This window comes from Prionailurus viverrinus, unplaced genomic scaffold (assembly GCF_022837055.1).
Source record: "Prionailurus viverrinus isolate Anna unplaced genomic scaffold, UM_Priviv_1.0 scaffold_33, whole genome shotgun sequence".
NCBI classification, from domain to species: Eukaryota; Metazoa; Chordata; class Mammalia; order Carnivora; family Felidae; genus Prionailurus; species Prionailurus viverrinus.
This window is the reverse complement of record NW_025927604.1, coordinates 2291721-2319274: the sequence shown is the minus strand read 5'-3', so window position 1 is coordinate 2319274 and position 27554 is coordinate 2291721. Positions and strand designations below refer to the sequence as shown.

Sequence of the window (27554 nt, the reverse complement as noted above, 5' to 3'; positions counted from 1 at the left end):
GAAGCCCAGGTCTGGGGGGGGGCAGGTCTTGGGGGACCAGGTCTGGAGCGGTGGAACCAGGTCTGGGGAGGGAGCCCAGGTCTGGGGGGGGTCGTTCACCTGAAGCCAAGGAGGGAGAGGCCTGACCCGCCCCGCGGGGACCCTTACACTCCGCAGACCCTCGGGCACCCGCTCAGGGCCCCTCTAGCATCGGTCAGTCGTCCGCGCACCCTCACCATGCGCCCCGGGCGCCCTCCCCCACCCCGAGATGATCCGTGCGCAGAGCCCGGGACCTCAATCAGCCCCCATTGGGACCCTCCCCCTTCCAGGTGACTCACGGCCCCGCCCGCCCCCCACTCCGCCCCTCCGCTCGAAGCCCGTCCTCCTCCCTGAGGTCCCTCCTCCGCCTCCTGACCTCCCCCCCGGGCCCCGCCCCCACACCGCCCCCTCACCGCGGAACCTCTTCCGTCCTCCAGTGACGCTCCGCCCTCCGCCTCCGTACTGCGCAGGCGCACGGCTCGGACCCTGGCCCAGGGAGGCAGGACTGCGCAGGTGCGGAGGGCGGGACGCTCGAGGTGCGCCTGCGTTGCGCGGGAGGAGTCCCTACGCGCTCAGTGGGCGCCTGGGTGTGAGCGCGGGAAGATGGCCGAGCCGGTGTCCAAGTCTGTGCTGTTCGTGTGTCTGGGTGAGCCGACGTGATCTAGCCCCATTCTGGCTTTCCCGAAGGGTCGGGGTGGGTCTCGTGCCGTTTGGGGTTCGTCGCTGGGCCAGGGACGGCGATCGGGAGGAGGGCGGGGAGGGTGGGATGGAGCGCCCCGGGGCTGTTTCTCCGCGCCGCGCACCTGCTGGGCCCGCTCTCCTAGCCGGGTCCCCTCCCGTGCCCAGCCCACTCTCCAAGCGAGGTCCTTTCTCTGCCATGATCCCTCTCACCTGCCCGGCCCACTCTGCAAGCCTAGGTCAGGGTTGGCCTCATCTATAAGGTGACATTTGGGCAAAGACTTGGAAGAGGTGAGAACACAAGCCTTGGATCTTTGGAAAAGTGTCCTGGGCCCAGGAGAAAGTGGGTGGGCAGTTTTGCGGTGAGAGTGCTGGTCCCGTTCATATTGGCAGGGAAACACTGGCCTGGAGACCCAGGAGGCTTTTCAGCCAGACCTTCCTCTGTACCTGAAGGCTCTTGAAGGTAATTTGAATGCCACCATGAATACATAACTAGAACCATTCTGGATGCATAGGAAAGCGAATTCCTTACATAAAATGAGTGCTCGGGGGCAGGAGTCTGTGAACCCCTTATGTGAAGAGCCAGAAAGTAAATATTTGGTACTTTTCACAAGCAGACGTAGACAATACATAAGCAATAACATTTGGCTGTGTTCCAGTATAACTTTATGGACACTGCAATTTGAATTCCATGTAATTTTCTCGTGTCACAAGGTATTATTCTACTTTTGGGTTTTTTTAACTGTTTAAAAAGGTAAAAATTATTCTTGGCTCCGGGAGCCATACATAATAAAGGTGATGAGCAATGAATCCTAGTGTTTAGATGCTGTTTTAGGGCCTACACAGGACAGATCTGGTGAGGCCTGTGAGGACGTGGGCTTACTCTGAAGGACACAGGCCACTGGAGGATTAAGCCATTGAGCAGAGGGACACTTAGAAAGAAGTGCTCAGCTGCTGTGTTGAGATTACACTGGAGAGGGGTGAGACCAGGGGTGCAGAGGGGCATGTGCTGGACCAGAGAGGGCCTCACTGGTGGGGGCGGGGGAGGGGTCAAGTTCTGGGCAGACTTGAGGGCCTGATGAAGGCCTTTTCCCATGATGGCCTGTACTTAGAGCAATAAGAATGGCATGTTTTTGAAATGTAAAAAATGTATTCCTTCAAAGCATTTAATTGTAAGGCTCTTTTCACACTGAAGTGTAGAGAGAACTGTCAGATGTTTTCATGGGTAAGGCTAATGGCAAGAAAGAACTGCAGTGCTTAGTTTGGAAAGATGATTGAACGTTCCGTGTTTTGTGCGGTAGAGATGGTGCCTTACTGTCGAAGGCACTGGTGTTTGTGCCACCGCCAGTGTGGTTGGAAGTGATAACGTTAGTGGTGCCAGATTACCTCTTTCAAACAATTAATTGACATTTATTGATACTTCATTTGTGCTGTACACCGTGGGGGGGGGGGGGTGTGGCTCAAGGTAAGAGACACAGCCCCTACCCTTGGAGAATTTCATTTTTTTCTTTTGTGAGTCTCAGTCCTTGAAATAAAGGTGTGCAGTACGAGTATGAATTATCTGCCTAATTTGGGGAAAAAAACAAAAAACCAACAAGACTTGAGACTTCACAGATCTTTTTTCCAAAGAAATCTGAAGATGACATTTTAAGTTTTTAGAACTTTTCCATAGATGAAACCTGCATTACTGTGTTTTACTCATGAGCTCTGTTTTTAAATAATTGGTGATATCAACTTTTGAAGTAGAGCAAGTTACAAGGAAGCAGGATTCTGCTGATTTCATAAGCAGTATGACTTCCAATTTTTGTAGTAGTAATTTTTTCCCATCTATACTTATTCATACCTTGCTGTAAATAGAACTCTCTGGGGAAAAAGAGTAATTTTGGGTGAATATGCCTTAACTTTAAGGCAGCAAATAATCCTAGGTTTTGTCTTGTGGGGAAACTAAGCTGTTTAATAATTATTTGTAAAGGGGTGAGACTGGTCCTAATTATGTCTTTAGATGTGAGATTGTGAGCATCTATTCTAGAGTTTCAAAATAACAAGGGTTGTCTTAAATTGAGTCGAGTGGTTGCTCTTTAGAAGTATTCCCAGGGTACACGGGGACAAGTAAAACAATTACACATCTATCAGAGCCTCACAATAATTAACATAGTGGGGATGATACTTGTTTTAAAAACTCTACAAAATTCAGAGTGTGTGAAGGAAAAACTTCACAGTACAAACTAGCTTACAGAGGACATTGGGGATCAATTCCTCTCTTCCCCTTCATGGTTGAGTGGCTGACAGATTTTTTTCACTGCTGTGGAAACCACAATCTTTATGGGGAAAAATATTAGAAGTACGTTATTAGATTGAAGACTAATGTGGAAACTGAAGAAGATTGTAGTAAAGTCAGTGTCGGTGTCGTGTAATGGGGAATTAGTTGTGCTTCACAACACTCTACAAGATCCAATTCTACATGCTTAACACAAACCCCAAGATTCTAATATGCGTCAAGTGGTGTGTGTTTTGTTAACTCAGTTCCTGTCTAGTCCTAGTGTTTTCGTGCTGGCCTCTGTGGGCTGAGTGTCTTGCAGTTGTCTGCCTGACTGTGAGAAGAGCCTTTGTCCTCAGGCCCTGCACAGCGCTGGGCTCCTGTGTGGGACACATGCAGAGTATGTTTGTTGGGCATTCCTTCCCACTGGACCTGCTGGGCCCACCTCCCGGGCACAGTTAAGGTCCTTGTAACCAGGCCTTCCGGCACACATTCACTGCTCTCTTATTCATACAACCCTTAACTTAAATGCCCAGAAAGGTCCTTCTCCTCCCTTCCAATCTTCCTTTTTTTTTTTTCCTGGTAAGAAATTTCTTACTATCTTGTTTATGCTTTTAGAATCTTTAATTTCCTGTGCTTCTGTGGTATACTGCTTGTCTGTCCACATTTGTTTTCTTGTTTTGCTATAGCTAACTCTGAGTTTTCTGTAACACATTGCTTGGCACATGTAGAAGTATTTTGAGAGTAGATTTTATGTCTTTTATCTTTTCCCCCAGTGTAGTAAGGAATTAGGCCCTCCCTGGCCTTTGTCCCGGGTCCTGGGTGGTAACGTACAACCTCTTGGAATTCCCTACGGTAATAGTGTTTTGTTACTCCAGGAGGTCCCTGTGCAGTTTATACTGAGAGGGGGAGTCTGGTTGGGGGTGTGAGCACTTGTGGGGGGCGGCCAGAGAATGAGTTCAGCTTCAGGCCCATAGTTTCATCAGTCACGACTACTTAATGACACTCAGTGAGCCCTTGGCACTGGAGCTCTGGTGAGCTAAGCCCCAGTGCCCTGGGTATTGTCCCACACGGATGACGAGAAAGTGACACGTGCCCGAGGACCAGAAAGCTTCACGTGTGAAACTCCTCCAGAATCTGCCCTCTGCTTTCTAACTCTGGCTGGTTCTGCCTTGAATCTTTTTGTTATAAACCTATAATCCCAAGTCTAGCATTTTCCTGAGTTTTTCGTGTTCTTCTAGAGAATTATTGCACTTGTGGGGACCCTGAGTCTGTAGCTGGCTGCTCTGAAGCGAGGGTGGCCCTGGGGGTCCCTGAGCTTGCAGCCGATGTCGGAAGTTCCGAGCAGACTTGCTGGCCCGGAGGGCAGCGGCCTTGCTTCAGCCGGCCGGCTCCGTGGCACTGGGGCAGGCCCTGCAACAGACCGCGCAGTGAAATCTTGTGCTGAACTACCGTTATGGCTGAATCCATTTGTTTGTGTATCTTATGAAACAGGATCCCTCCTTATGTGCGATATACTTGGATATCCGTATCTTTAATGCTACTGTATTTCATTTTAAAGTAGGCTCCTTGCAACCCACTTCATTGGTTTCACGACTCACTTCTGGGCTACTGATAGCAACCTGGAAAACGATGATTTGGGCGGTAATTGTTTTTCTGACATCTTGGCTCTTGGTACTTTGAGCACCTGGACAGATGGAGAGTGACCGGCTGTTCCCCAGAGGTCCTGCCACTCAGCGGTCTCTCCTGGGGGAGGTGCCGTTGCTGGGTGTCGGGGTGAAGTGCTTGCGGGGATCCAGCATCTGCCCTTGCATCAGACCTGATGCCCACTTTCTGCGCTCCCTCTTTTCAAGGTAACATCTGCCGGTCACCCATCGCAGAAGCAGTTTTCAGAAAGCTTGTAACTGAGCAAAATCTTTCAGATAACGTAAGTACCATTCTCTGTCTTAAAGAGGCCAACCCGAATGCCTTTGGGGCAGAAAATTGTGAAAAAAATTCTTTTTTTCTCCTGCAGTGGAGGATAGACAGTGCAGCGACATCCACATATGAAATAGGGAACCCTCCTGACTATCGAGGGCAGAACTGCATGAGGAAGCATGGTATTCCCATGACTCACGTTGCCCGGCAGGTACCGTATCGGAACTTGAAAGTGCACATGTGTGTTCTGTGTTGCAGTGGGTCATTGACAGCGGCGCTGTTTCTGACTGGAACGTGGGCCGGTCACCAGATCCAAGAGCTGTGAGCTGCCTCAGAAATCATGCCATTAGCACAGCCCATAAAGCACGACAGGTAGCAGAGCTCTCATTTAATTTCTATTATTGGTGTCCCGTGACTTGTGAAGTTGTGAGCGGCTTAACCACACTGGCGTGTGCATGAGCAGTTATTTGAGGCCCGTTTAAGTAGCCACAGTGTGTCCTTCTTGTTTCGCTGCTGACTCCACCGTTCTGAAAGATGTGCGTGATCTTGGAATTTACGTAGTGAAATACATGTATCATCACGCAATTGATACTGGAGAGAGCCCTCCCTAAGGGCTGGAGTTAGAATCTCCTTTTTATTTTCTGAGATCTTCCTGGTGACTAGTCTGGTTACATTCCAAGTTTGTTGCTAGAATAAAGTACTAGAACATATACAGCAATGTATTTTCTACTGTGAAGTGTCTTAGAAATGTGGGGTGTTACTGATCCCAGCGGTTGGACTCCTGGGTTCAGAGTCTGGAGTGCTGGGCAGTAAACCCTCCTGTGTCCGCTCAGACGGTGTGGAAGCCAGTAAAGGCTGTGGTACATTTGAAATACGGCCAGTGTGACAGAGGAAGTGGAGTTTACGTGTTAACTTATTTGAGTAGCCCCCTGGAACTGGTAAGCGGCTAGCTGAGCTGCACAGTTCTGGACTCTTGCATAACCACAGGGGAGACTGTGAGGGTTCCATGCCACAGCATCAGTGAGCCGTCAGGGCAGGCTCGTGGTGCTCCCTCGCTAGCAGGCTGCTGCAGGTGTGTGCTCTAGAACCTTCCACAACCACAAGGACTAGTTGCTAAAGAGATCTGCTTCATTTCTGGTACAAAATGCTTCATACATTGTTACGTGGAGAAGCTACTTTATCACTGTGATTATTTTATGGAGAATTCATTGGATTTTTAAAACATCTGGCTCAATCTTCTAACTTCTTTTTGTATCCAACCTAACAAAATGTACAGGCTGTGTACACAGCCTTTAAAATGAGAAGCCACTGAATGTTTTGAAAATCACTTGTCAAACATACGTATTTAGAAGTATGGCTGGCAGTGTGAGAGCCATAATTTAGTCTTCGCGTTTGGAGGAGAACCTTGTATAAGACAGGACAAAGACTCTTTAATCATTGTTATAGTAAGTCATGTCTTTACTTAAAGCTTTTCAAATTGCTTTGCCATACAGCGTTGTATTTTTAATTTTGATCATCTCAATTTTTGTCCTCTCCATTACCTTGTTAGGGAAGGGAGTCTTTGGTAAACCCATTTTGCAGATAAAGAAACTGAGTTCTGGAGAGAAAATACTTATCAAAGGTCACCCAGCTTCAAAGTGGTAGAACAGGAATTTGATCATTGGCTTATTTGTTTGTTTTAATAAAAACATGCAGAGGTGTGAGCCAGAAAGTTCGCAAAAGTGCCGTAGAAACACTTCTGGTGCATTAGTGATGTCTCAGAAGCCAGGGGTGTGCACGTTATATTGGCTTAGATAAGTTTACTCTGGAATCTGTGAACTGCTCATTTCTGGCTTTTAGCTGATTGTGTTTTTAACAGTTTACTATTTAAGTTATTAACTTCCTTAAGGGCCTGACGTTTTCTTAAATGGAATTTTCATTGGACAGGAAACATTTTTTTTAATGTTTTTCATTTATTTTTGAGACAGAGAGAAAGCATGAGCAGGGGAGGGGCAGAGAGAGAGAGGGAGACACAGAATCTGAAGCAGGCTCCCAGCCATCAGCACAGAGCCCTACCTGGGGCTCGAACTCATCAACTGCGAGATCGTGACCTGAGCCGAAGTCGGATGCTCAACCGACTGAACCACCCAGGCGCCCCAGGAAAACATTTTTTGTATCACATGTCCTTCTAATCTCCAGGGTTGACAGAACCTGCTGATTTCGAAGTCCTTCATAATTATGGGCCGTCACACTTTTCATGTTTTCTGTTTTTAAGACTGGATTATTTTTTGTATACGAGTATATAATTTGGGGTACAAATGAAGAATTTAAATACACGTCTTAAAAAACAAAGCTAGAAACTTTAAATTTTGAAAGGAGAATTGTAATTGCTGGTTTTAGGAATAATATTCACACATCATCTGTTGTTTGTTTGTTTGTTTTGCTTTTTTATTTTTCCCTGGTGCTTTTAAGAAAATTTTCTCAAGGGTGGTTTTTTTTTTTTGTCTGGTTGGTAACACCGGTGAGATTTGCTTTGCAAATTAGCATCCCCTCAGGTCTTTGTTACCTTTTAGCATCTTGTGATTGTTTACAGGCTTTCTTTTAGCGGTTGTCACTATCTGTGTGAGAACTATTCTGTCATATTGCTTAAAATTTTAGTTTTCCCAATATTTTCCACCTGGGTTTAATAAATGTATTTAGGGTGCTTCGTTTGTTTTTGAGTGTGTGAACGCACATCTGGTTAGTCTGTGGGGACGTTTGGTTTGTTAGACATTTTTCTCAGCAGAGCCCTGACCGTGCGTGGCCGTCCGTGGTCCTCGGGGCCTGGGCCGCTCCCCCCACTGCAGAGGTCACCGCTCAGATTCTTGCCACCTTTTATGTCTGTGGCCGTGGGACCTGTAGCGTGTGCTCTTTCTGTGGGCCTTCCTCTCTGGGAGGTTCTCCGGTCGTCCCCTGCTCTCGCTTCGGGGCCGTTCACAGTCGCGCCGCAGTCGTGTCCGTCCCACCACGGATGGGCACTCGCGGCGTTTCTAGGTCGGCGATGCCACGGTGAGCACCCACGGGGTTCTGCTGGGGAAGGCCTGGGTGGGGGGCACACCCAGCAGCACACACGGCCCGGTTGTGTAGCCTCCTGAGACGGGCCGGGCGATGTTCCTTCCTTCTCTGCTCTCCTGAGTTGGTCAAATATTGATAGTATTTCTGCTTTAATGGTTTGGCTGGATTCATCGAATCAGTTGTCTCTGTTTTTTGAAATTGCTCTATTTTCCTCTGCTGTCTTTAGGTTTTTCCTTATGGATTCTTTGTTTCCAGCACTTTTACTATGGTAAGCCAAAGTATGCTTCCTGAATTTGCCTCGTGGTGGTTTCTGTTAGTTTTGGAAAATTCTCGTTACTTTCTTTTTACATTTTCTTCTTGGCTTTCTCTTCAGAGACTCAGCTTACGTGTATTTTGAACATAAGTTTCTTACGTCATCTTCTCCGTTTTCTACCCTTCTCACAGGCTGGTCGTGGCTCTGTGAGGTTTGTGCTGTGATGGACCAGTCCCCCTGTGAGGCCTGGACTGTGAGGCCTGGACTGTGAGGCCTGGACTGTGGTAGACTGGCCCCCCCTGTGAGGCCTGGGCTGTGATGGACTGTCGGTCCCCCTGGGAGGCTGGGCTTTGAGGGACTGGTCCCTCCTCTGGGGAACCTTCCAGGAGTCTACCGAGGGCCCCTCTTTGACAGCTGCCACCTCCCTGAGAAGCTGCAGCCTCCCCCTGGGGCTTCTTAGCTTTTTGCCGTGAGTCGTTTAAGAATGTGGCAAATGGTTTGAGAAGAAAGCTTCTGAGCGTCAGGTTCGCTGCTCTCTGGGGTCTTTGTCTCGTCAGCCCTTCTGTCCAGTTTTTCTCTGCTCCCTGGTCCTTGGAGCTTCTCTTTTCCAGCAGTGGCCCATTGCCCAGGCTTCTCCGCATCTAGAGTATGCTCTCCACCTTGGCGGTACTGACAGCTGTGGTCTGGGATGTTCAGCAGCGTCCTTGGTCTCTGCCCACTAGATACTGGAGCACCCCTTTCCTCTCCATCATAACAATCAGGATGTCCACAGACATTGCCATCTGCCCCCCTCTTTGAGAATCCCTGCCCTCAAATTCTCAAAGTGTCCATGAGGTCAAAATGGTACATGCGTAGGGGCGCCTGGGTGGCTCAGGCGCTTAAGTGTCTGTCTCTCAATTCTGTTCCGGTCACCATCTCACGGTTTGTGAGTTCGAGCCCCATATCGGGCTCCACATTGACAGTGCGGAGCCTGCTTCAGATTCTCTGTCCCCCTCTCTCTCCCCCTCCCCTACTCGTGCTGTCTCTGTCTCTCTCAAAATAAATAAGTAAACTTAAAAAAAAATGGACATGCTAAGGAGTCCGTTCAAGGACCAGTAGACCAGTAGACTTGAACAAAGTAATAAAAATTTACTGATATGTTTCCATGTTCTATATTGCAAGTAACCTTTAAGAAACTACCACTACTGAGTTTTAGTATCACAGAGCATCCACAGTTATCTATAGTGGCCGTGAAAATACTCCCTTTATGTTGTGTGAGGCTGGGTTCACTGTGCACTCGCACTCAGCACGTTGCACATCAGGTAACAGACGCGCAGAGGAGAACCTGTCTGTCCTCCAGGAAGCAGACATTACAGAGATTTGCAGAAATACAGAATAGGCCACTCTTCACCATTTTCATTTTTTAATAGTGGTATTAAATATTTAATATTCAGTGGTAAATATTGCCACGCATAACCCATGGCAGGGATTCCTTTTGGGGTTCTGGCCTCTCAAAACCTCGTCACAGGAGCACACAAATGGCTTTTTTTTTTTTTAACGTTTATTTATTTTTGAGACAGAGAGAGACAGAGCATGAACAGGGGAGGGCAGAGAGAGAGGGAGACAGAGAATCTAAAACAGGCTCCAGGCTCTGAGCTGTCAGCACAAAGCCCGACATGGGGCTCGAACTCACAGACCATGAGATCATGACCTGAGCCGAAGTCGGACGCTTAACTGATCAAGCCACCGAGGCACCCCCAAATGGCTTTCTATAAGATATTAATTATAGGTATTCTTATTCTTTCTCAAGTATTTTAATATCTAAACATGTATGCATTTTATAGGTAGATGTCAGTTCTAAGACTGTCTTATCTACACTTGCAATAATTCTAAAATTAAAAGTAATGTTAATATTTGATCCTAAATTAAATTTCTCATAAAACCGTTTTGTGAAAATAGCGTGTAGTATTTGTTCTAATAGAACTTGAAATAACATAGTACCTTGGGAATGTTAACAACTTGTAGTCCTCAGCACTTGAGTAACGCACTGTATCAGAAACTAATCAAGTGCATACTAACAGCCAAAACTTACATTTTTAACAGAATAAGGAGCATATTTATTATTCGTTCACTACACTGGCTGTTAAATAGCATCATTGCTCTGTTTAACCAGGGTTTTGATATCTTATTTTTGAGTTTCCTGGTACTCCTGTATTTTAGAGGATTTTTTTAGAGAGGAAGATTATTATTGAGAAATTGCATTCTTAGAAATTATTTTCACCTTCATTTTGTGACCTGTTTATGTTCCTTTCTTTCTTATTGCATCATTATTTATAATAGTTAAAAATCTTAAAATAATTTTCCCATTTACATCGTAGTGGGCTTCCGTTGATAGAGTGTGATGTTGGAAAACTTGTAAGTTTTCAGGTTAGAATCAGTAAAAGTACCGAGTGGCATCCTTTCTTGTGTCTTGCTCAGATCATGGGTTCTCACGGGAGAGCCGAGTCCTACATACAGTTACTCACAGATTTCCTTCTTAGGGACTCTTCTCTGAACACGTTACTTAACGTATATCTTCCTCCCTCCCCCAGAACTCTCTGCCTGGCCTGGCCTGGCCTGGTTTATATCTCCTCTGGCGTGTTACCTGCCCTGCACAGGGCCCCACAGGGACAGCCATCCATCTCTATAGTTTGGTGTTTGTCACTGCGGCCTAGGATATTGTGTTCCTACACAAGGAAAAATAGAGTAAAACACTGAGTGGGGGTTGGACGTAGGACATTTTAATATGTGAAGTGAATTATACTTTGTCACTAAGAAATCGCAGATGAAGTATAAACTTTGTTTACATATTATACTATGTTACTATTATTCCAAGGAACTTAATAGTATTAACTCTAACTTTAAAGTACCCTAAATTATTTAACTTAATTGGGTACCAAATTCAAACACAGCAAAATTTTTTTGTACTGCTTTGGGTCCTCTAGACTTGATTGTTATAAACACTGTTTTTTGACTTCTTATTTAATTTTAGGTTACCAAGGAAGACTTTGCCACGTTTGATTATATACTTTGTATGGATGAAAGCAATCTAAGGTAATCTCATGTTTTAAGGGTATTTTTAGTCAACTGTCGATTTAATAATAGGTCAGATAATTTGTCTAAAGTGACTTTTTTAGTAAAGTTTTCATAGAAATGATGGTCACAATATATACAATTACCTGTTTACAATAGTAAGAGACCAGAAGGTAACTGAGAATTGTCTCCCCGGAGTGTTTACCAAGAGACACGCCCTCAGAATCGCGTCAGGCATTGCTGGTTTTGCCAGAGGTTGGGGTAAAGCTGTCACCTCTGTAGTGATTCCTGGGTCACGGGTGTTTCACTGTGTTTCTCCTCTTAACCTCCCCATACCTGCTGTCCCCCATCCTGCAGCAAGGAAGACTGAGGAAACTCAGCAACAAGGAAACTTTTCACTCTGTTTAAATTGTTGATTGCCTTAACTGATTGAAAAGCAGAAGCAGACAGGCTGGGGTATTAGGTAACAGTGGCCAACTGATGTGGTGCGTTGTGGGCCCTGCACATCGTCGTTCCGCGTCGAATCGGAGAGGCACCGAGAGGGTGGCTCCCGGGTTCACAGCTGGCGCAGGCCGAACTGGGGGGGTTTGAGCTCAGCTTCCCTCAGCAGAGCCTGTTGTGGGTCTCACGTGAGCCGCAGTCCCCACGGTGCCCCATCTCCTTACATGTCTGTTGAACCCCAGGGGACATGCATGCATTTGGGCAGCAAGGAATTCGGTGTTTCTTGAGATGTGTGCGCCTGGCACAGTGCCAGGTGCTGGGGAACGCTGAGGAGAAAACATTCATGCCGCCTGCCCCCGGGGCCGCAGGGTCTAGTGTGGGCTGCGTGTGCTAACACAGAATTACACCTAACAAACAACATGATACAATGTGGTCATGCCCAAAATAAGTGAATACAATGCACATTAGAAATTTGAAGCCACTGCAGGTTAGATGAGCCAAGAGAGTATGAAGAACTCCCAGTTGTAAGCCCAGGGCACTGCGACCCTCGTCACACAGCCAGCTTTACTGACTTCGTGTTAATACGCTGAGAACCAAGACCGCAGCCGCCTGCTGCCGTCAGCACTCACCAGCACACGGAAGGGCTGGGACGTGGCCTCAGTGTGGCCTCGGGGACCTACTGCCTTAAGTCCCTGCGAATTCACAGGTATTCCACATGTGGCGGACAGATAGGATTCACAGCCTTACTGTTGTCTCCGTGAATCAGGAACATCACTGAGATACATGGTTTCTATTTTTGTTTTTCGGCGATTTGTTCTCATTTTTCTCACTTGACACAGTACTGACCGTATCAGCGGTGTCCGGCCGAAACTTCCTGCGGTCTGTCTCCTGGCACAGTCCCGGGGGTCGGTGGGCACCCAGCGCAGGGGCGGAGCTGGCGGAGCCCACGCTTCAGGCCAGCTCGCTCGCTTGCTGGAGGGGTCTGCCTCCCCCTCGCTAGCACGGGGTCTGACTCATCCTAGGTGCTCAGTGGGGGTTGCTAACTAAACGGAGGAACGATCAAGATGCAGCCTGGAAAGTCGCCGCTGTTCTTGCCGCGGTGGGAGCGGAGGAGGCGGTGGCAGGAGAGCTGTGTCTGCAGCTTGGGCAGAGGCTGGAGGGGCAAACGCAGGAGCAGGGGCTAGACAGGGAGACCCGGTGCATGTGTCGGGACACCTGAGGTGGGATCTGCGGCCCTTGGGCACTTGGTTCACGTGGCTCTTTGAGGTCCGTTCTGCCACCCTTGTTTAGTCTCTCAAGTAGGAGCTTTTTGATTCAATCGTTGCAACATGTGTTTCACAGGGCATCTGTAGTTGTTGCCCGGCTCGCAGCGCATGTCGTGCGTCAGAGTGTTCGTGAGAATGTGCTGCTGTTGCAAACCCTCTGGCCTGAGTCAGAAACCCTGGCGTATGGAGGGTCACTCGGGTCGACCGAGGGTTTGGTTTCCTTTCTAAATCAGGTCACTCTTGCTGGGGTTTGATACGGATGTTTCATAAAACCCTAGCAGATGTCCCTGTTTAACTTGAAACCATAGATCAGAAAACTAAGTTCATGTTTCAATTTTACAGAGACTTGAATAGAAAGAGTAATCAAATTAAAAACTGCAAAGCTAAAATTGAACTCCTCGGGAGCTATGATCCACAGAAACAGCTTATTATTGAAGACCCCTATTATGTAAGTACACCTCTCCTTCCGTTGTGACGCTGCTGTGTGGCGGTGGCACAGAGATGAGCCCCTGTGCACGCCCTGCCCTGCCCTGCCCTGCCGTGCCCTGCCCTGCCCTGTGCCGCACCAGATGAGGCTCTCCTGAGGGCGTTTTGTCATGCGGCTTTCACTTGTTCTTCCCCCTGTGCTTCCAGGGGAACGAGTCCGACTTTGAGACCGTCTACCAGCAGTGTGTGAGGTGCTGCAGAGCTTTCCTGGAGAAGGCCTGCTGATGTCGCACCCGTGCCCCCGGCCCCCGGCGAGCCCCACAGGAGCCACAGTGAGGCCGCAGCTGCTTCTTCGGTTGACCCTGTTTCTTAAATGCTTGTAGATGGAAATCAGTTACTGTATTTGGCAAATAAATAGAAATGTTTCATCCAGTTTGTGGGGTACACAAAGCGTTCCTGACGAGTTGAACTCCCACTTTGCCCCGGTTACAAAAATCGTGGGACACGACCCCCAGAGCACAGAGACCTCCAGCATCCCCTTCAGGCCGTGTGGGCACACGAGCTCCGCCTCTTCCTCCCTGAGTTTGCGGACCACCGACGGGGACGATGCCCTCCGCTGTCTCATGACCCCTTCTCGCCAGGGCCCCCATCCAGCCCAGCGGGCCATCCGTGGGAGCTCACCCCAGCTCACAGTGCACACCGTTGACGTAGAAAGTGGGAAAGAGAGTTAGGTGTCCATCTTTAGAATATTTAATGCTTGCTAGTTTTTGTCTGTCTGTCTGTCCGGTTTATTTCACAGGGAAGTCAGCTGCTTTCCATTTGAACCATTTTGCCTCTGGAAATTTAATTCCATCCAGAAGGAAAGTCACTGTATGCTGGTTTTCCTTTTAAATGCTATGTGACCCAAATGTCAAATGTAGATGAGCTCAGGTGGGGAAAAAATTATTAAAAAGTTGGGAAAAGTTCTTTTATGTTGGAATGCTTAAATATTGATACGTCAAGTATTCTTTTTTTGTTGTTTGATTTATAGACAAATACAGGTAACTTCTGGGCACTTTGAGGTAACTAATCTAAAATTCATATGGATTTGTGGCAGAAAAGATTGTTTTCAAAATAAACTGGGGAGATTATAAAAATACAACTAAGATAGAAGTCTGCCTGCTTTTTTATTGATAAGTGAAGAATTAGAAAACAGTGCTTTTATTGTCCCTTTCAGATGGTCTGTGATGCTATCTATGCATGTTTATCTTCAGTGTTAGGAAGTAAAATGACAAAAATAAGTGTATTGCTTCCACTTATGATAAAGTGTTTGTGAAAGAAATAGGAGGCCCCTGCAGCCATAAATGTCCTTGCCTGACCCCACCACCTGTGGAGTGAGACCGTCTGCTCCTTGGAGCCCTCCTGGGTGGCATGGCTAGATGGGTGACAGCTTGCTCTACAGCCGGCCTCTACCCTGATTCGTAGCTGGTGGTCCGGAGTCCTGGGAGAAACACCACTCACCGATCGGTCTTCACCCAGAGTCTGAGTGGATCACTGCTCAGCAGTAGAACAAGTGTAGAGGAACAGCTGCCCCATCAGGGTGCCCTGAGGGTTGGGGGCAGAGCGGGGGGCATTTAGTTCTGGAGTCTCCTCCCACCTGGAGGATGTGCAGGCCGCCTCTCCCACCACCCTGGCAGGACGTGTGTCCGCCTCCCTGTGGAGTCACCCAAAGAGAGTCCTGCCTGAAAACTTTTCCTCAGACAAGTAGGAACCTCTCAAGGTTAAATGTATTGAGAAATTGGTGATGATACCCTAAAAAGTAAAGAATTGAGATGGAAAGATCAGGTAATTCACCACCATTAGAAAATAGGAATAAGAAAGAGCACTTCAGAGTTACACTCTGCCCTCATCAGTCAGTAGTTGCTGAATAATCTCAAAGTAATGTCACTCTGTGCCTTCGTGATCATGAATGAATCCCTACAAGTTTGTTTCTTTACCGTTTGAATACGTATCTTAAATATGAACCTCAGACACATCCCACAACTCAGGTCTACTTTGTCCTTACAGCTGTATCCAGGCGAGAAGTCATGTGAACAGAGAAACTCCTGCTGATTTCAGTTGTGTTAAATTGGATGCGACCATTTGTTCAAAATAGATCACCTGTAAAATCTAGAGCCACTTGGAAGTCTTACTTCTTAGTGTTTTCATGATTACCATGTCACGCGGGAAATGCATTCTTACTTAAATATTTATTAAATACTCATCACCATATCAGGCTCTATCTTAAGACGTGCCACGGTTCCATAGTAGCATCTCCTTAAAAAAAGAGTCAATTTAATTGTCCCTTCCAAGAATCCATAGCCTTCCCACTTCATGTATTCATGGCTTTTGTATTCCATGACATTCTTGCCAGTGTTGCAATCTCTTCATAGGTCTGTAAATCATGAATTCTCACCAGTGAACTCATCAGAGGTAAAGAGTCACTTTTAAGACTTCATTATAATAAACACTGTTTATTACTTGTTTCAGCCTTTACAGTATTTACATATTGCACAATATCTGATACTATCTTACATTTATTGTACAAAGGACAAATGAAATGAGCCTGGGTATGTTCACAGATTTACACTCCACTGTCTCCAAAACGTGGCACATTTTTTTGTGGGTGTTCATGCAATTCCAAATAATACTCTGGGAATTTAATTGTAAAAGTAATAAAAATATTAAATCATACCATATGCTGTATGAAAATATAGTTTCGGATTCTGTTTATGTTTCTAAAGAAATATTCTTTGAGATTTCACCTAATTAGGAAAAGGAAATCGCTTTCTCTGTCACTTTGTAGCCCTGCTCATCAAACGTGGATCCTTCCTTCTTTTTCTCCAAAATCACAAGTGGCCAGTATTAACGTCAGGTACGCTGATTTGCTGAATACATATCCGCCAACAGTGTCGACATACACAACTCAAGTTAAAGGAATTATGGAAGAGTCTGTCTGCAAAAATAAATCTCTTGTTCACAAGGGGATGTGTTCGTGAAGGTAGTAGGTTCTGTCCCCTGTTGGTTCCCAAGGCACTTCTCATGGTTCACGGGCTGCCGTCCCTCTGTCCTATGCTCACGGCTGAAAAACATAGTTTCAGATATAACCATCCACATTTAGCGCTTCTAGAAGACCTAGATGTTGAATTATGTAACATAATGTGTTTATAAACACAAAGGATCAAGGGCTGCATGTATGTATATTTCGCTGTTCCAAAAAGCATAGTCCATTTATTGTGGAAAATAACCGGGTCCTACAGTTGTTACAGGCTCACTGTGCTAAGGGGTGAAAACCTCCCTAAATACGACCAAACGCTTGTTAAAGTCTGAAGACAGTCCTTACTCCTGATGTGTGTGTTGTCAAGTCCTCGGTAACTGGGGCCACCACACCGATTGACAGTTGGTGGCAGTCCTGAGACACGGTCGATTGGCCTTCACACTTCCATCTTCATGAGCATTTGCAAAACCGATAACCAAGAATAAACTCTTTATTCTAGCACTCCATGCAGTGTACCCGAACCACTGGTGTATCATTCGTTAATTTAAAAAATAATGGTAAGCTTCAGGGTTACTGAAAGTAGGCTGCATTTTGTAGACTGAACTAGGTCCTTGTTGCTCAGAACTACATTTCTTTGGAAACACTCCAGAGCTCAGGGTTCTAGCTTCCCTGAGCTGCAGCACCAGGTGATGAAGTGTGTGTGGGAGGGTCTCGAGTGGGTCTCTATGAGGGAGAGTGGCTGGGAGCCTGTGGTTTCCCTTTGGCTGGAGGGGATCAGTTAGTTAATGAGCTTCAGAAAGAAAGAGGCAAGGGGGTTTGTGCTCAGCTCACAAACGTGAAGAGTCCCTGTGCTCGGACCCCGTACACACTGGCTGCTCCCAGGCTCAGCCTCAGAGAAGACGAGGCTTTGGTCTGGAGCCGGACGAGGAACCCTGTTTTGCAGCCGTGTCCGTCCCATGCAGCTGCCAGGGCAGCAGAAGACAGGTGTTTGAGCCCCGCTTCCTCCACGCCAGAGCAGCTGTGTTGACCAGGAGTGTGTGTCCTGCGAGTGCCCTCCTGTGTCTCACTGATGTCCTCACCCAACCCGCAGGGCCCTGCCTGTCTACGTTGTTGTGACCAACGTTGTTCTTGCAGTTTAAAACTTCTGGAATTAGCAGAAATTAATCTTTAAAAAGTATTAGGAAATTATTATAGTTAGCAGAAATGTCTGTGTTTTTCCAGCTTTACCCATTTCTTGACCAAAATGAACACAGTTACAGCCGTGACAAGTGTGACAGTGGGCGCAGTGGCCTTTGGGCATCACACCTGTGGGCACACACCATCCTCGTCTCCCTTGTCCCACCATCCAGCCGGACCCTGACTCGGTGGGTCAGGGTGGGGAAGTGCACCAACTATCGGCACCTTTCCCGAGACCACATCTCCTCCCGCCAGGACTCCCTCCCTCTTCGGTGTTGGCATGAGTATCCAAACCCTGACGTGCCCATCCCGAGACTGATGCAGGGGTCGAACCACGCTCGGTTCTAGTTCCACACCCACGTCATTCCTTAGGTCGCGACAGTCATTCTTGCTCTAGTAAGGACACCCTGCTGCCCCTCTAGGAGCAACCAACTGTGGGGGGGCACAGTTAATGGGTGTAGAGACCGGGAGCATGTTCCTGATTAGATGGCCACAGGGCATTTGGTCTCCCTGCCCCTAAGTGAATGGAAGTTGTTTTCCAAGGACGTGCCTGGCTCATCTCTGCAAACACTGGTGGTCTCACTATGAAGCAAGGCCTAATACGAACAACAACATCCTCTTCCCGAGCATATCGCCTGCAGAGACAGGAGAGTGCATCCACTGCTTTAAAAAAGAAGCCTTTTCTGTGTGCCTTGTGGGCAGCGGAAGAAACCAGATAGGACTCAGATGGAAGTGAAGGTGAGGTCAAGTTAGGGCACGACATTTCTCAGCTCTGGCATTCAAAACCATGCTTTTCCTTCTCCCCAAGTGCAGAATGCCACACAAGTGTCAGTGAACCGGCACAAAACGTGGCCTCGTAATCCCCCGCTCAACCCCATGCTCCACCCGACCCCCATGTTGCTCCTCTGATTACCGTGGGCGTTTGGTGGGGACAACGTGGTGCTGGGGACGGGGCTGACTGTGCCTGCCTGGCCAGTCCCGGCTCCCAGGTTTGGCTCAGCCACTCCACTGTCTGGACGTTAACTTATCACCACCGGCTTTTCCACAGCGAGCGTCAGGACTTCTCTCCCCTCACACGAGACAAATGAGGGTAACCCTGGACAAACACAGCATCCTACCCCCTTTTTATTAATGCTTCTGGACAGCAGATAAATTGTCTGGGAACAGCCATGTGAGGACCAGAAGCATGTCTGGTGCGGGTAGACTTGGCTTCAGAAATGCCCAGCACCCACAAGACACACGGTGAATGTAAGATTCTGCGACTGAAACCCACAGTATTTGCATCAGGAAAATAAGCCCTTTCAGCCATCTGTGTGGCTGACCGCTGGTGTTACAGGTCGCACATCAGCCCTCAAGAGGCCAAGGTAAAAAATTTAGTTCATAAGCTCTTGATGTGCATTTATATTTTTACCGTTGGAGCCTATGAAAGAAACATATGAAGAGAATAGTTATTCTTGGCTATTCCTTATAAGCTAACTGGCATGATGGTAGACTCCAACTCAAACATTTGCCAGATAATGTCTATAAAAGTTGCACGGATATGGTTAGTCATACACTCATTTATGAGTGTAAGTGAATGAGTGAAAGCCGAAAAGTGAACAGGCGTGATTTTAGACATGCCTCCTGTTTTATGCACTAACGTGCTGAAACTAGTCCACTAATGGGTTTTGTTTCCAGTTAGCACTCTGCCAACGGAGCCCTCACGGGAAAAATTCACAACAGCTGCCTGGGGTACTGTGTGCAGGTGGCCGGGTACCTTACACTGATGGCTGTTATTTGGAGATATTCTGAGTGTCACTGGACTCAAAGTAAGGCTACTTAGGCCAAAGGGGTGGGGGGGTGTTTCTAAACACCCATGAATTTCTCACATCGCAAACCGGACTCTGGTCCTTGGTGTGTGTGCCAGTGACTGTGGTCGGCTTACCTTATCCCTCCAAGCACATAGGACTGACAGCCAGCCGGGTAAGAAGCCTGGCACATCTTTTATAGTCTGTAGTGAAAATAAATCACAGACCCTTGTCAGTTACGTCAACAACCCTTACAGCATTTTTTTTAACAAGAATATCAGCTGCTAAAGCCATTTCTTTAAATATTTTGAATTCCCTGGAAGTGATACGGAGACTGTCATGTGAAATCATGGGCTCTAAGTCATTGATTTCATCTTTTATGGTATTTCAGGGGCTTTAGCATCACAGGGCAGGAGATCAATGGAACGGGAAGCCGTGTGGGAGGCCAGATGCAGAGTCTTCTGCCCATTTTCTTCCCGCGGTGGCTCCTAAGCTCCTCAAAATGGCTTTGGTTTTGTGCAGCTTCCTTCCAGGGCATGTGCAGGCTGGGTCCCCACCTGGGTTCATCATACACAAAACCCTCTTACTTAAAGACAGTGGGTCAAAACTCAAGTAACAGAGCAGAAAGACCTGGGCTGGATAACAGAAGGAAGCAGTGAGCTAATTTCTGAGTACAGGCTGATTTTCCGTAATATCTCACTTAATTTCCTATTAAATTATTCCATAGGTGCTACCTCAGAAGGACCAAGTGAGGTTTAGTGGCCATGGCCGTAAAGGGCTTTCCTCAGCTTGAAGTTCTGTGGAAAAGCTACAGCAGTTTATAAATTACTTCTCAAGAGTCTCAAAATCCTACTTAGAAATGGAGGAATTCATACTCTTAACTGAAATTCTGATAAACAAGTGAATTGACAACAATGAATTTACACAACGTGTTGGACAAGCGGTTAACCTACCCCTAAAAATACGCTCTTAAATATTTAGAGGACATGATAGTTTGTGCTCAAAGGGGGGGGAAAAAAGAAAGGTCTAACAGCTGGAGGCTGGGGCATCTGGGTTCCCGGCATTCTTTTCCTCTTCCCTCGCACACCAAGTCATCTCCGGTGCAGTATTCCCAAATACAGCACACGTGCACGCAGTGTTGTGTGCGCTCAAGGTAAGGGCTCCCGTTTGCAGCACATCTAGAGGCCATGAGGTGGACCACCACCCCCGCCTCCCACCCACCCACATGTTCTCCAACCCTAAAATAATCTGGGGGTCCTATGAGGGTGCAGTCTGGAGAAACTTCATGTTCTGCTCTTCCAAAGAGCCCCCGCCCCCTTGGGACCACACTTTGAGTAAGAAGGCTCTGGTTCCTTTCAGTCCTGACCTCCCAGGATTCGTTTCTCCAGCTCTGTGTGGGCAGAGAGAGGTGCAAGCCACATCGGCACAAGCAGCTGCTCGCCCAGTGCACGCGTCTGTGGGCTTCGCGCCTCCCGCCCCCGCCTCCCAGAGGAGCTGTGATGAACCCTGACGGCCACCTCGCAGAACGGGTGAGTTGCTCTGAGCCGAAGGAGGCAGTGGGTGTGGACACACACTGTGTCCTCAGGTCAAGCGGTGGCGTCTCTGTGTCAGGGCGCAAGCAACTGAAGCAGGTCATCTGCTTGTGCGTCCATAAATGAAAGAAAGATCAGGAGTGACCGCCCCAGAGGCCATCTGCAAATTTAGAACCTGTGACCCTGTGATTTTAAGATGGGATTTAATATAAAAATATACACACATTTAAACAATAAAAACGAGAAGGTTTTCTGGTCCCTGGAATACTTAACTACTCTCAAACGGAAGGTGATGCCGTTTCAGAGGAAGGAACTGGGAAAAGAACGCGTGCCAGCTGCAAATGGCCTGGACGATGGGTGGGCTGAGACAGAGCTGGAAAGTAAGTCAGAGCTGCGTGCCCACGTGCTGCTTGCCTCGGCTGAGCCCGTGAGGCCCCGGGCGCCACCCGCCGCCTCAACAGGGAGCCTCCCGCATCAGGTGATGCTCCTGGTCTTACTGGCCGCGTCACGCGTGCCTAGACGGGGACCTCCATGCTGGCAGCTCTGTTGTTGGGGCAAACTTTGCTGCCTAAGCAGAAAAAAACTTCCACTGCCTGTAAAGTGGCTTATGTGTTTACATTTTGTCTTTTGAAGGCAGGGTGGGAAAGTCTGGTCGGACAGTCTCTGAAAGCAGCCAGTAAGACACCTGGTGTCTGCACACTTCCCTCCCGAGAGCCTTACATGAAATCAAGGTGCAGTCCCTGCAAACGAAGACGTCACTAGCTCCTAAGTCACTTGTCATCACTCTATGTTTTGTGAGGAGCACTAGCAGCCACTTTGGGAGAAATAGAATACATTTTGTTACAGACGAATGATCAGAGAGCTGTGGCTGAGCACTAGATTGAGGCGTGAACTCTGCATTTGTGGGTTAGCGACAGGCCAGCCAGAAGAGCAGAAGTTTGAAACAGCGATGAAGTCCTTCCTTAGATAATGAGGTTATAATCCCTAACGGAAACAAGGAAGTCTCTGGTCAGGGTAGGGGGCCCCACACACATTCTTTATGCCCCAGGGCACAGAACTACAGCCTAGTCATCTGAGCAACTCGTTCTTAGCGCTCGTTTGTCATACTGAGTGGACACAAACACAGACATCATGCCAGAATTCATATACAAAACAAGAATGTGAATGGAAGAGCTCAGCCGGTTCCAAGAGGTGATTAATTCCAGCGAATGTAAATAATTTTCCATTTGGCACTAGCTGCTACAGAACGCAGTTACCTTCTTCTATGGTCTGCTCGCCCTAACTCCACAGTTAATAGGGGGAAATATCTTCGCACACAGGAGATTTAGAAGGAGGGGACTGTATGCACAGAAGGACATGAGAATCGTATCTACATGTGCTGTTTTCCCAAAGCCGTCCGGATGCTGTCACTTACATGCAGGGACGGTGCAGTCTCTGGTGTTGTGGTACAGTCTGTGAAAGTGTTTGCTGCACTTTGGACTGAAATAAAGAGGACCTGGAACATGGAAGGAGAAGCATGTCATGAGGCTCGCAGGGCGCCAGGGATGGGGCGCAGGGGAGAGGTGAGGACACTTACCTGTGAGATGTTTTAGGAACTTGTCCTTCATTCTCAGATCTCGAGGGACGATTTCTGTTTGAAGGGAAAGGAGGTAATTATTGCATCGCTTGAGAGAAGCATTTTTGTCACGTGATCTAAGCGAAAGTTGAGGAAAGTTGCTGGAAAGTGCAGGTTACCCTGCACTAGATAAAGCCGATCGGAGCCCCCTTGATGGCTGTGTGAAGCCTTGTAATCAGGGACATGTTTTTCTCCAGATAAACTATTAACTGTTCACAAAGCTTCAATATTATTTGTCTGGTCTCTGCCCTGATGGAAAAGACAGTGACGGCAAAGTTACAGGGTGAAGAAATGTGTGTGGGTGGCGGTTAGTTTCCCGCAGCAAATCGCTTTAGACATTCTCATTTGGGAGAGCTTGGGAATCAAATCCCACGAGCTCTCAAAGTTCTAAAATGAAAACCCAGTCCCTCAAACAGCAACCAAAAACAATGTCATGAAACTTCTCTTTTTCTAGGTATGTATTTAGGAAAAGGACTAAACGCTTTCAAAACCACCTGTTGCCAAGGCTGATGTACATGCATGGAAATAGCCATTTACTCGTTTATAAGATAAAAGGTAAAGTTCCGGGGGAAAGACAGCTGTCAGTTTTCACTGGGGGAACAGGCAGTGCCCCATTGACACTCTTTCTGACTCCAGGCTTGGTTTCTGCTTTTTCACTCGTCCGCTCTGGGTGGTAACTTTTGCTAGGAGGGCGTGCGGTTGCACTTTGTCTTCTCACAGACACTCCTGGTCGGGGGGGACGTTCCCTGCGGACCCTGCCCACTTGGTCTGAACGTCAGCCTCTATCAAACTGACCTTATCACACTTGACCTAATTGTGTCATGAAAGCATTAAAAGCTCGCAAGCTTTCTTTGGAAATTTCCCACGGGGCAGGCACTCTGGGAAGGCTGTGCCTCTGGCGGGGGTGCGGGGGGGCCGCTCTGCAGCACTTCTGCCTCAGTTGAAAGCGCTCTGCTGAAAGTATTTCCATTTCCGAAGTGACACATGACAGTTCTGTGCCAAGCTCCGACCTGGGCAACAGGTCCCGCGCCTGGAGCGGAGCGGAGCAGGGCTGTCGGTCACCCAAGTCCCGTTTGCTTCTCTTTATGAAAACACATTGTCTAGTTGTTTCCCCCAAACAACAGAAATGGGTTTATCCTGTTAAAATACACGTTTTCTCCAGGACCGTATTTCCCAGCAAACACGACTCAGTGTCTCCGGAGACGCGGCGGACCCGCACACGTGCGGAAGGTCCCCACCCCCACCCGGGGCTCCCGGGACCCCCCCCCCCAGACCCCGCCCCGGATCCCCCCGGGCCCCGCCCCGGACCCCCGGGCCCTCCGGGCCCCGCGCACACCCCGGGAGCGCACTCACCCACTCGCTGCTCCTCGGGGTCCAGCGCGGAGTCCGAGGCCTCCCTGCGGCCCGCGAGCTGCAGCCTCTTGGCCTCGCCCGCCTGGCCCTTCCGGAGCTCCTGCAGGATCTCCGCGATGAGCCGCAGCAGGGTCTGTCCGTCGGCCGCCTCCCGGGGCGCAGCGACCCCGGGCCCCGCCGCCCCCAGCACCAGCAGCAGCCCCAGGAGCAGGGGGCGTCCCGGCCCGCGCATCGTGCGCTCGCTCGGCCGCAGGGAGATCCGCGCGCTGCAGGGGCAGGGCGTGGGGGGCGGGGGCGGGAAAGAAAGTCGGCGGGGGCTTGGGGGGGGGGCAGGCAGAGCCCGAGGCCGCGGACCCCTGGGACCCCGAGCGGATGGGAGCCCGCGGCGGCGGCTGGGACGCGGTGTCCCCGGGACCCGCGGAGGCCCCGGTGCGGAGATGCTGGGAGCTGAGACTCGGGGCGCCGCCCCCGCCCCCCGCCCCGGGTCCTGCCCCCGCCCTCCCAACTTTCGGGAGAAATGGCACCTCCGCTTGCACTTGGCTGCGGGAGACATCGGCGCAACTTTCTTAACCTCTGAGACCGTGGGGAGACCGGGGGGGGGGGGGAGACCCCGGAGGGCTCGGCCCGCAGGGAGCGAGGGGGACCCCGGGAGGGCTCGGCCCACGAGGAGACGAAGGGACCCCGGGAAGGCCCGGCCCGCGGGGAGCGAGGGGGACCTCGGGAGGGTTCGGCCTACGGGAGACGGGGGGACCCCAGGAGGGCCTGGCCCGAGGGGATCGAGGGGGACCCCGGGAGGGTTCGGCCCACGGGAGACGGCGGTACCCCGGGAAGGCCCGGCCCGCGGGGAGCGAGGGGTCCCCGGGAGGGCCCGGCCCACGGGAGACGGTAGGACCCCGGGAGGACCCCGGCCCGCGGGGAGTGAGGGGTGATCCTGGGAGGACTCGGCCCGTGGACTGGGGTCCTCCCGCCGGGGCAGCGCCGCGCCCTCCGGCGAGTGGGGGCCGCGCCCGAGTTCCCAGCGGCGCCTTTGTGTGGCGTCGCCCCCTCCTCCCGGCCGGACGTCCCCGAACCCCGACGAGGAGTCCCCGACAGGGACCCCCGCTCCAGCCGCCCGCAGGGTCGGGTTCGGGAAACCCCGGCCCACACCTGCCGGCGCCGCCCGGGAGTCCACCTGCGCGTCGGAGCACGGCCGGATTACCTGTCCCCGCGTCTGTCCCCGCGACTGTCCCGGCGTCTGTCCCCGCGCCTGTCCCCGCGTCTGTCCCCGCGTGTGTCCCCGCGCCCCGCTACTCCATGCCCCGCGCAGACCTGGCGGGCGGAGCGCACAGACGCGCGGGGCGCAGACGCGGTGGCTCGGCCGCCCCGGGCGCTGGACCCGCCGCCTCTTATCCCCGCGCCGACGTCAGGCGGGTCCCCGAGGGCTCCGCGCGGGTCTTTAATTAGAAGCCGCTCGAGTGTTCGAACCCCCGTGCGGATCTTCGTCAGATACCCCCCTCCCTCCCGCCCCCCCCTCCTCCCTGCCGCCCCCTCCTGTCTCCCCCCGCCGTCCGGGCCCCCCCCCTCCCCAGGCCCCTCTCCTCCCCTCTCCCTCCACCCTGCACTCCCTCCCCGCCTCTCCCCTCTCCCCCGCCCCTCCCTAGCCCCTCCCCCGCCCCTCGGCCCCCCTCCCTCCCCAGTCTGTTCCCCTCCGTTCCTGTCACTTGTCACAGGATGAGAAGAAACGCCTTTACCAGGAACTCGGCTCTGTTTTTGTCTAAATGTGGATCTTGGGCTTAAAACACGAGCTGCCTGATCGCTTCACATTTAATAAGTCGATTAGCGTCTGCCCTCTATGGGGGCTCCACTCTCGGGACCCCGCAGGCCTGCGCCGTCCCAGGCGGGGCAGCCCCGGGGGCAAGGAACCTCGGGGTGCACCTGGCGGGACGCGCGGGGCCCCCTCCCCGCCTCGCACCTGCCCGGACCCTCCCTCGGGGGACCGCGCCGCGCGCCCCCTCCCTCGCGCACGCCCGCAGGAGCCCCCGGGGCACCGCCCCCCCCCCCCCCCCCCCCAGGCCAGGTCGTTCCGAAAGTTCGGGTTCTTTGGGGACAGGCAGGCGCTTTGGGGAGGCTTCAACAATGTAATATTTTTCTTGTAAAATGTATTATCAATCAATTGCGCGCTTTCCCATTTTATTGGCGCTTTCTGGGCAAGAGCTGGACGCCCTCCAAGTCGGCGATGCGACCGGGAAGGTGTTCTCTGCACGAACCCGAAGGCAGGGAGCGCAGGGATTAAGGGCCCCCACCACCCGCGGGGCCGCGCCCTGGGACGCTGCGCACAGATGCCGCGCGGGGGGGGGGGGGGGGGGGGGGATGAGGCGGGGGGGGGGGCGGAGGGGCACCGGGGGCAGACTCCTGGCCGGCCTGGGGGGTCGCGGGGGCGGGCCCCCCAGAACTCTGCCTGCGTCCGGGTCTCCGGGCACGTCTCTCTGTCTCTCTGTGTCCATGTCTCTCTGTGTCTCTGCTCTCTCTGGCTCTCTGTCTGTCTCTGTCTCTCTGTGTCACTATCTCCCTGTCTCTGTCTCCGTGTGTCTCTGTCTCTATCTCTCCGTCTGTCTCTGTCTCTGTCTCCCTTCACTAGTTCTGTTTCCTCCGGAACACAAGTGAGCCCCGGGTAAATAGAATAGACGCAGAAGATACTAAAATGTGATCATCTAAACCCCACCCCCCCACCCGCATCTCTTGGGGGGATGTGTTTATATTCTCTCTTTAAAAGGAAATAGGGTGTTGTTGTTTTTGGCAAGCACTATGACTAAAATGTGAACGTTTCTTTTAAGATATACGAGAGAGAGAGAGAGAGAGAGAGAGAGAGAGAGAGAGAGAGAACTCATACCAAACAGTTCTTAGGCAGATAAAACGGGATTTTGTTTCCTTGTTGCCTTTCCCTTGGAGTGGGGGTGACTCTCTTGCAGGAGCGCCGCCTAGTGACAAAAATTCCCTCTGTGGGCACTCAGCACTGGCCCGGGCTGCAGGAGCCCAGACCCGCCTAACAGCAGGAGCGCGTGAAGCCTCTGTTGTAAAATATTTTGGTGTAAAACTGCTTTTGGAAAAAAAAAAAACGCTATGGTAAAAAAAAAAACAAGAAATTAGCTCAGTCACATATTATTTTAAATCTATACAGCGTCTTTCCTTTTAAATACCATTTTACAAAATCAGGTGAAATCGATGAAGAGAATTAAAAGGTACAAGTTCCTGTTATAAAATAAATAAGTCCTGGGGATGAAAGGGTACAGCACAGGAAATGCCGCCAATCATATTGTAAAAATTTTATATTGTGATGGTGGCTACACTTATCAAGGTGAACATTTTCTAATGTATGTCATTGTTAAATCACTGTGTTGTGCACCTGAAACTGATATTATATGTCGACTACACTTCTAGAAATAAAAAATAATTTTAAAATTAATTTTTAAAATTAAGATTTTTCTAAATAATTCCGGTTAGGATTATTTCCCCCTCCCCAACCGACCATCCAACCAAGGAGGCCTTGCTAGCAATTAATATTATCCTTTTTTCTTTGTGGTTTGCAATGGGACAAATGGATTTCCTGAATGACTCAATTCTACTGCCCAACTGTATGCACCAACACTTCAGCCCATCTCAGTAGATACTTACGTGCATAAACCACAGCAGGAGAACTGGTGCCTGGTTGGTGTTTAGTTTCGTGAGATCTGGCAATTAAGAATCAGACAATCATGTT

The 27554-nt window shown here is 49.9% G+C and overlaps 2 protein-coding genes across 6 annotated transcripts; one reads left to right on the top strand and one right to left on the bottom strand.

Moving 5' to 3' along the window:
• Nucleotides 1-476: 476 nt before the first annotated feature.
• Nucleotides 477-14484, top strand: ACP1 (acid phosphatase 1). 3 transcript variants are annotated; one of them, XM_047845119.1, is made up of 6 exons: nucleotides 508-664; nucleotides 4807-4880; nucleotides 5129-5242; nucleotides 11167-11228; nucleotides 13256-13361; nucleotides 13547-14484. In XM_047845119.1, exons 1-6 carry the CDS (start codon nucleotides 622-624, stop codon nucleotides 13622-13624), a joined length of 477 nt encoding a protein of 158 aa, XP_047701075.1. In that variant the 5' UTR covers nucleotides 508-621; the 3' UTR covers nucleotides 13625-14484. The 3 variants fall into 3 exon arrangements, 2 of the variants coding, with proteins under 2 accessions (XP_047701075.1, XP_047701076.1); XM_047845120.1 differs by lacking the exon at nucleotides 5129-5242 and adding an exon at nucleotides 4968-5081; XR_007149308.1 differs by lacking the exon at nucleotides 13547-14484 and having other exon boundaries at nucleotides 477-664; nucleotides 4968-5242; nucleotides 13256-13332.
• A 1331-nt stretch (nucleotides 14485-15815) lies between these two features.
• Nucleotides 15816-25189, bottom strand: ALKAL2 (ALK and LTK ligand 2). Of its 3 annotated transcripts, XM_047845118.1 has the most exons (6): nucleotides 25017-25189; nucleotides 23819-24084; nucleotides 22427-22480; nucleotides 22265-22345; nucleotides 19456-19521; nucleotides 15816-16439 (listed from the first exon to the last, which is right to left on the bottom strand). In XM_047845118.1, the coding sequence occupies exons 2-5, from the start codon at nucleotides 24048-24050 to the stop codon at nucleotides 19457-19459; spliced, it is 432 nt and encodes a 143-aa protein (XP_047701074.1). In that variant the 5' UTR covers nucleotides 24051-24084; nucleotides 25017-25189; the 3' UTR covers nucleotides 15816-16439; nucleotide 19456. The 3 variants fall into 3 exon arrangements, with proteins under 3 accessions (XP_047701074.1, XP_047701072.1, XP_047701073.1); XM_047845116.1 differs by having other exon boundaries at nucleotides 23819-25189; XM_047845117.1 differs by lacking the exon at nucleotides 22265-22345 and having other exon boundaries at nucleotides 23819-25189.
• Between the last annotated feature and the right edge of the window lie 2365 nt (nucleotides 25190-27554).

Coding starts and splice junctions, on each gene's coding strand:
- ACP1 (XM_047845119.1), top strand. CDS start 622: ATGGCCGAGCCGGTGTCCAAGTCTGTGCTGTTCGTGTGTCTGG. Junction 4,881..5,128: donor AGCAAAATCTTTCAGATAAC/GTAAGTACCATT, acceptor TCTGTGTTGCAG/TGGGTCATTGACAGCGGCGC. Junction 5,243..11,166: donor CAGCCCATAAAGCACGACAG/GTAGCAGAGCTC, acceptor ATTTAATTTTAG/GTTACCAAGGAAGACTTTGC.
- ALKAL2 (XM_047845116.1), bottom strand. CDS start 24,371: ATGTCTCCCGCAGCCAAGTGCAAGCGGAGGTGCCATTTCTCCCGAAAG. Junction 22,481..23,818: donor CCCCGAGGAGCAGCGAGTGG/GTGAGTGCGCTC, acceptor CCCTTCAAACAG/AAATCGTCCCTCGAGATCTG. Junction 19,522..22,264: donor AGACTGCACCGTCCCTGCAT/GTAAGTGACAGC, acceptor TTTTCACTACAG/ACTATAAAAGATGTGCCAGG.